Genomic DNA, 8,027 nt, shown 5'->3' with positions numbered 1-8,027 from the left:
TTATATTTCCAACAGTGCTGTATTTTGGATGACTAAGGGAACTGTAAGTTTATGTATTTGCTTAATTATAAAGGTGTGTCACAATACTGCGCACTTTATACAGAAAAGGAAACTACAATTGAGAGTGTGAAAGAGAGAAAGAAGGGAAAGAAAAAAGAAAGAGAAATGAGAGAAAGAGTGAAAGAAAAGAAAGGTGGAAAGAAAGGAAGAGAGAAAAAGAAAAAAAGGAAGAAAAGAGGGAGGAAAGCAAGAAAAAAGGAAGAAAGAAAGAGAAAGAAAGGAGAGAGACTCGAGTGCTCACAGTGCTACCTGTCATCCCTGTTCTGTTGATCTATCTGTGCCTGCTCTGAAGAAACTGAACATTATAATGAAGAGCCTTTCTCTAAGAATAAAGACCATATAGAACACACATGAACACCACATTCCATATAAAAAACATTAGAGAGATGTTTAATTAACTGTTTGTCACATTAGTAATTTGCTTTCTTTTTTAATCTTAACTGTTCAAACCCACCGATTTAAAATAAGCCGTAACCATACCTTTCATGGAATAAGAAATCCTTTAGAAGTTTTTTCAGTCCATTTCTAAACAGCAGTGAAAGCAATGAAATGCATAGCTAGCTGGGATCCAGTTCTGCAAATCTCGATCTTTAAAAGAAATAAGAAAGCTAAGCACGACACAACCTTTCAACTGGGGCAGCATTTGCAACTCTCTTGGAGTAACTCCGCAACTTTTGCAAACTGAAAAACAGTTCCGTTCAGCATCATCCCAGCAGCTGGCTTCCACGTGACGTCAGTGCACGGAGGATGGTTTTAAAGCCATCTCTTCCAACCCCCAGCTCTGTAACTTTATATCTCCTCATATTTTGTGTAAACAACTCCAAGTCCAGGACATTTTTAGGTTTTATAGTGCAGTCCAGTCTTTAAAGCTTGCCAAAGCAGCCAGTGTTAATATTAAAGCTATGACAATAGGCAATTTTAGGTTTCTTTTATTAGCGTCCATGTTGTAAAGGAAGATTCCTTGCTGCCTTCCAGACCCAGTTTTCAGGGTTCTATTTTTCAGTATGATAATTTTGAGCTTTGCAACTTGATCCTCATAAACTGCTTTGTTAAAGGAGTTTGTTTAAAGCAGCAGTTTTGTTGGTTAACAGTTATCTTAAAGAGCTACAAGCAAACCACTCCTCCCTAAAATCTTTTTCTGTATTCCAAATATGCTATCACTTACGAAGCGCAGAATTATTGGGCACTGTGTAACCCTACTGTCTTGCATTCTGGGAATGGTGATAATGGTTTCTTTGGGATATACCCAAATATTCCTACCACTTTATAAGGTTTCTGGATCAGATTCTCCTGTCTGTTAAGATACTTTGTGTCTCAGCAAAGCAAAGCACTTGAAATTGGATGGAGAATCTCCCTTGCGCAGGGAAACTCATTCCTGGCATAAGGCTAGCAAGGAAGGTCCAAAGCCACCTCGGCCTGGATTTAAAGCACTGGGGGTGCCCACAGCAAGTGTCAGCATGGAGTGAGGGAAGGGAGTGTATGCAACAAAAATGATCTCGCAAGTGAAAGTCCAGAGGAGACCCTGAAGCCAGCGTTCCGATATTTAGCTGCTCCCCCTGCTGAGCCGCAGGCACGAGGAGCTCAGCTCGCTCCTTGCGTCTCTGCCCGCCACGGTAACTCTCCCGTTGCACCTCTGTGTTAAATTGCTTTCATTTGGCAGACTGAGAGAGACCCCCGGGCAGAAGCTTCATGCACGTACCACTGCCCTGCCGGGTCCCCGTGTTTGGATGTGTCTGTGGACAGTGATTGAGACAACCCATAGTCAGAAAATTCACATTTCAGGGAAAATTTATCCCCAAGTGTACCTGGAGAAGGGCCACAAAGTACTTGACTCATGCAGCAGAAAACTCTGGACAAATTCTGCTATCAGATAGGTGTCTTTGAATGCCCTAAGCAGGAGTGACATACAGTTTTGTGGGCAGAGCAGCTGATGACAAGAGGATCAGTGAGACGAAGGACACGATATGAGGATTCACACTTCCTTTGCTTAGTCAGCACTCTCCTCTTAGAACAATAAAGTTTTATCTGTCATAAAATCCATGCACAGCATAAAAATTTTAGCTCTGGGTGCATTTTATAGTAAATACAAAAGCAGGTTTCAGGGAAAACACATTTTTTCTCCTTATATGGTCTAGCTGTAAGTCTCAGTGAATACATTACTGGGGTGCTTATTCTGCTCCCATGTAATGGGAGTAATGGGACTTGGGCTATTTGTGAAAATTTCAAAGATGATCTAAAAATTGAACATAGATGCCCAAGTACAGGACTGAATGTTCCTGAAGAAGATCCCCAGCCTCTAAACTCTGAGCTTTTAAAAATTCCCTGTTCATAAAGCAACCATGTGACTTTCTTTTGGGAGGTTACATCCCAACATGCCAGCTGGCATGGCTGGGAGCAAAGCCCGAGTGCCTGGGAGCAGAACTGAGCCCCAAGCTGCAGGCCAGGTACCAGAGTCCTGCCTGCTCCCTGAAGCCAGCATAGCTGCACCACTGCAGATGAAGACAGACTCTGAAGACATTTTTTTACTCTTATCCATCAGCATAGGCTATGATTCTTGCGTCTTTAATATTGCTAACTCAATGCTCCTCATCTTGTTAGGCGAACTCTTTGAAGTAAAACGCAGTAAAATTAAAGAAAACAATGGACTAAATCCCAGGCTGGAGTTTTCACTCAGGCAAAATCCTACATTTCTGTCAGTGTGAGGAATTAAAAATGTGTGAGACTGAGGGGCTCATTAGGAGACAAGAGCTGGACCCCACTCATAGGTCAAAGGGCCATGTTAAACTCGGCCTAATAGGGGAAAAGCAGAGAAAAGTTGGGACAGAGAAAACATGAAGTGAGCTCTAAAAACCTGGGCTCTTTGCTCTGGACACCCTTAAGTGTAGCAGTAGTGACTTTTGCTTTTGAGGAACGAAAGTTATTCAACAGAGACTGTCCCTCCCCCAACAGCAGCAGACAAAGCAGCAAACGTGGCTTTCCAGCCTCTGGCACAAGCAAAATAAGCACCAAGGCTTATTTTGTAGGTTTATTACATCTGACACACGGCTTCCACAGGCAAAGTGTACTTTGTCCATACCTGGGATCAGCTCTGCTTGAGTTAAAAATCAGCGCCTCAACAAAAAAGGTGCAAGGGCATCTTAAAGAGGCCCTCTGCTAAATTTCTCTGCATTGTGCAGGACTGAAGACAAAGCAGCACGAGTTTCAGGGTGGGCTATAATCTGATTATATCCCCAGGATAGTGTGTGTTTTCTGGTTAATAGTCCGTGCTCAAGATTATTTTAGAGCATCTTCAGTCCTGCTATACTGGCTTGGTTATGGCACACCCATTTTGCTATGTCCACATAAATTTGGTAACAAGAAGGAAGAACAGCACTGCTGCCCCTGTAATCAAGACAACCACAACATCAGATTCCTGATTGATTTACACCTTCATAATCCTGGCAAATACATCTCAGGAGTGGATATATAAATCAAGAAATGTGCAGAAGGGAATACAAATTCTGTCTCCTCTTACTATTGTGCACTTCTGCGACAGCGTGCAACTTCGTGGAGAACAGAGCCAACAAAGCGTTATGTCATGTCACTTCTCCAAGGTTACATTGGAAATCGGTGGCAGATATTTTAGATGTTTACTTTAAATAGACCCACTGTAATTTTCCCCATAGGCAATTGCATGTGTAATGGCAAAAGTTGGGTTTGAATATCACTTCCCCTGGCATTAAATCAGAGACAGAAATGTAAGCCAATGGGAATTACGTCCCTGATACTGATGCTTTTAGAAGTCTCCTACTCACCTATCAAATTCTGGGGTGATTAAGGGGAAGGGCATCTAATACCCTAAAGCTCTGCTTGTTTTCGTAAACAACTCCCAAAGTTCATGTGCAGTTCATCTCTTTTTATAACACATATTTAGACAGCCGTGGTTTTGGCAATTTTCTATTTTCCGACTGCCAGGCATATTTCTGCACTATAGCACCTGCTCCCTTCTAGTTTTGATTCTGAAGCACTGGTGACATGTGTCAGCAGACACTTATTCTATCTCTAACTGGAGCTTCAGGCACAGATATTTTTGGTTGAAAGAAATATCTCTGATCCTGGAGAAGATGATCATTCCAGTGTCATGGGAATTTTTCAGTAACAGTAAAGAAAGTATTTGCAGAGGTATTTTGTCAGGGCATTCAGAGCCAACTCTAAATAGGAAAAAAATTTCATTGAATTTATCTGGTTGCAATAAAGGAAAAAATGCATCTATTTTCTAAATGACATAAAAATTCATGGAGTTACTGACGATTTACACAAGTGTAAAAATGTCAGAATTAGGTCTATAGATGCAAGATCTCTTCTTTCTGAAAGAACATGGAATGAATTCCCTGGGAACACAGGAAACAGAAATTAAATATTTCAGAGAAATGTAAAATTAAAGCAATCTCAGGATTCGAGTTCAATAACATTTTTGCCAGAATATTAATATTTTGCCAGAATATTCTTAAACGGGAACTGTGAATCTGCTACTGGTTTAAGTGAGATTCAAACTGATAGGTGACCTGGCATACCCAGCTTGTTGCCACATAAAAGCAAGATCTTATATTCTTCCAATTATTGCTCCTGGGAATTAGATGCTCTGCGGCAGACAGACTCCAGTGGATCAGCGGCCTTCTGCCTGGCTCTGCCCTGCCTGACTCCCACGTGCTCCTGCCAGAGGATGTGGACGTGTTCGGCTGCATTTACTCACTCACCTGCCAGGTGGACTTTGCCCACCAGGCCAGTAAAGTGAGCGGGGAGAATCTGCTTCCCTTCCTGGCAAAGGTAATTATTCCATTTCTTTGTGAGACCAAGTTGTTTCAATTTAGCAAGGCACAGAACACCTATTTCTTTGGCTAGATGTTATCTTCTGGCTATGGATAGATGTCCATACTGATTTTATTAGCTTTCTCAGCAGCCTTTAAAATAGTGAAAAATGGAGGGCTGTGAACTTCTCTGCAGTATCTGGTGCAAAACAAATAAGCAGCTCAAATCGCTCCCTTCAAGCTGAATGCAGAAGGACATGAAAAACACTTCTAATTTCTCATTGAGATTTCTCTGTACTGAGGTTTGCAGGGGTCCTCACCGTTCTCCTTGCTCATCACAGATTCAAAGGCTGTGGGGAGCTTCTAAAATGATTTTTCATGCTTCAGTATGCTTACATTTCAGGTTGTAGCCTGTGCAATAGCTCCCTAAATGTCCCCAAAGGTCTCAGCTTTGATTTGCTTTGTTGATGCCTCACAGAATCAGGATGAGGAAAGCTCCAGCTATATGGAAGAAAAAACACTATGAGAAATCAATGGGGTTATAATTGCCAGTCCTGTGCAGAGGTTATTTCCACCTTTTCTCAAGAGGTTCATCCTCACCCCTTCTGATTTCTGAGAAAGAAGAAAATCTTTCACAATTACTTCCAAGATGTATTTGATGTATGAATTCAGTGCATTAAACTTTCCTACTACTTTACAGTAGTACTGTTACTGATACACTCAGTGTAAATCAAACACTCTCTACTCATCTTTATTACATACAAGGCTTAGAGAGGTATGAACAAGTGTGGGTTAAAATCTGAAAACCCAGAACATCAGATCAGATTTAAGTATGATTTCTTCTCTTTTATGGGATTAAGCCAGTAACATTTAACAAAGCCCAAATGATCTTTTCTTCCCCCAAGGGAGACACTAAACCAGAAAGAAACTCAAAAAGTCAGTCTTGTGCTAAGATTTGATATGACAAGTTTAAGCCTCAAATTATTATACTTTTAATGTCCAAACTGCACATCGATGGGGAAAAAAAAAAAGTGCTCAAGCAGTTGCTGAAAAATTTCTTACAGCAGTTGCTGAGAGAAAATCAGCAAAATGGCCTTTTCCCAGTGATTTGAGAACTATCTTTACAGTTACAGAAATTCGCTGTGAAGGGATGACACACTTGACCATATCTTGCCATAATAGTTTCTAATACATGGAACTTAACTTTTAGGCAACTGAGCATAAATTAGAGCAGCTTAGAAACTCCTCAACATTACTTTGGGCCTGATTATCACTTTAATCAGGACACCAGGCAAGGCTATCTATTAATCTCACGTATATTGATTATCATTTCCTTTAGACATATCTTGCTGACTACAAAATATAGTGACAACAACATCCCCTGATAGGAATAAGTATTTGGATTAAATCAAGGTTAAGGTTACTACACCTGCAGAGTATGCTGAGGAAAAGCTAGACAAACAAGGAGAAAAACACAAGCTTCGTTTAATACTGAATATTGCAGGCTTACTACTTTTTTCATTCTCACAAAATAAATTTTAATGCCCAGCCTCTGCTTCCCTCTGAGGGGTTTCCCTCAAAACGGTGTCTCTCTGTTTCAGGTAACAGAGCACAACCCAGGTGTGGAGATGAACTGTTCTCACTGGGGAATAGGTTAAGTGAACAGAGCGCTGGCATGATAAATCAAAGGGAATCCTTATTGCCACCTAGAAAAACAGCTGCTTTGTTTATTACTAGACCTTTTTATCATGGCATCTGCACAAAAATAATTCATTAATATACTTACTTGTAAATTATCACCTTTGGAGAATTCACATTTGTGGGACTTGGTGGTTTCAACATAGGTTGAATAGAACAGAAAAGAAATCAGCTCTGCTGGGCATTTCAGATGAGGTTTTCATAGTGGGAGATCTACTGTTTGTAGGAACTGCCTATGTTCAGCATGATAGAAAGATCATGAGTTGCCTGTGCTCTCAAGACAGGACTATCCAGTGATGGACACCCAACCCATGTACACAAGCTTCCCTCACCTATGGCCACTCGCTACCAAGGGAATGGTTAGATGGGGGTCGCTCAGCAAGCCGAGTAACCACGTTTGTTCAAAACTCATTCTGAAGAGAGAATCCAGAGCCCCGGCGGCTACAGACTGGGGAATGTTATTTGATAAACCAGGTTGTTAGGAAAAGATACCTGACGTCAGACAAGGTGACCAGCACCACTCTCTTCAGTTCAAGTCAGACTGTAGCGGGGCCATTTTTCTGGAGCACAGAGAGCGTACAGCCAGCCTCCAACTCTCAGAAGACTCCTCACCTACTCTGAAACCTCCTCCTTGTGCATCTCACTCTTAACGACTCCAGCTCCTTGCCACATTTCCAGATATAGCACTCTATATACCAACCATTCTGATTTTGTCCCTTCCATGGTGTCTAATCCACAAAATACAGTGCTGAAAAACATTATCATCATAATTATGCAAAATACATACAAGCTGTGACATACAATTCCAAGAACACACACCGAATGTGGTTTTACTGTTCATATGAGGCTAGAATACAAATTCTTTTTCTGGGAGTGGGAAGAGGAAAGGAACAGACTCCTCACACCCACTCTGCATATTTCTGATTTGGTGCAAATTAATGAATATTAAATTGGTTCCAGTCACTCAGGAAATTTTTATTCAAAAATTATAAAACCAGTGAAGTGAAAAATATCATTTTCTGTTAGCTTACCTGGAACACCGTGGTGAGCGGGTTTCCTATTCAACTGGGTGAGTTTTTGGTGGTTTTTTGCAGGTTTTTTGGTTTTGTTTTGGTTTTGGCAAACAAGTAGTCTTCAGTGTTTTTACAGCAGTGGCTATTACAGAAACTATGTCTCTTGCACTTCTTATCTTGGAGGGTGGACAAAATAAACAAACTGAAAATAATACTACAATGAACAGTAAATGATGAATGGCTTACAGTACAAAAAACAGTGTAAAAAGGAAGACAAGTTTAAATATTGTTGTGTATGAAAGGGATGAGAATAATACAAGGATGAGAATAAGTAAAATGATAGGCTGGAACATCTGGGAAAGTAAATACAAAGACAAAGAGAACAGTCAATTAATGGAATAGCAAGTCCAAAGTTTCAACCAAATAAATAGTGAATCAGACTATGCTTGTGGAGGGACAAGTGCCCATC

The 8,027-nt window shown here is 40.8% G+C and overlaps 1 protein-coding gene across 1 annotated transcript in view; it reads right to left on the bottom strand.

The window, feature by feature from the left end:
• Positions 1-7,800: 7,800 nt before the first annotated feature.
• SOGA3 (SOGA family member 3) overlaps positions 7,801-8,027 on the bottom strand; it is a 30,500-nt gene continuing 30,273 nt past the window's right edge. Inside the window, exon 5 of the mRNA XM_009644379.2 lies at positions 7,801-7,911. Within this exon, the coding sequence (XP_009642674.1) occupies positions 7,801-7,911 (111 nt within the window). The remainder of the gene's footprint in view (positions 7,912-8,027) is intronic.

This window comes from Egretta garzetta, unplaced genomic scaffold, assembly GCF_000687185.1.
Source record: "Egretta garzetta isolate BGI_Z169 unplaced genomic scaffold, ASM68718v1 scaffold397, whole genome shotgun sequence".
In the NCBI taxonomy this organism is placed as follows: Eukaryota; Metazoa; Chordata; class Aves; order Pelecaniformes; family Ardeidae; genus Egretta; species Egretta garzetta.
This window is presented reverse-complemented; position numbering and strand designations above follow the sequence as displayed.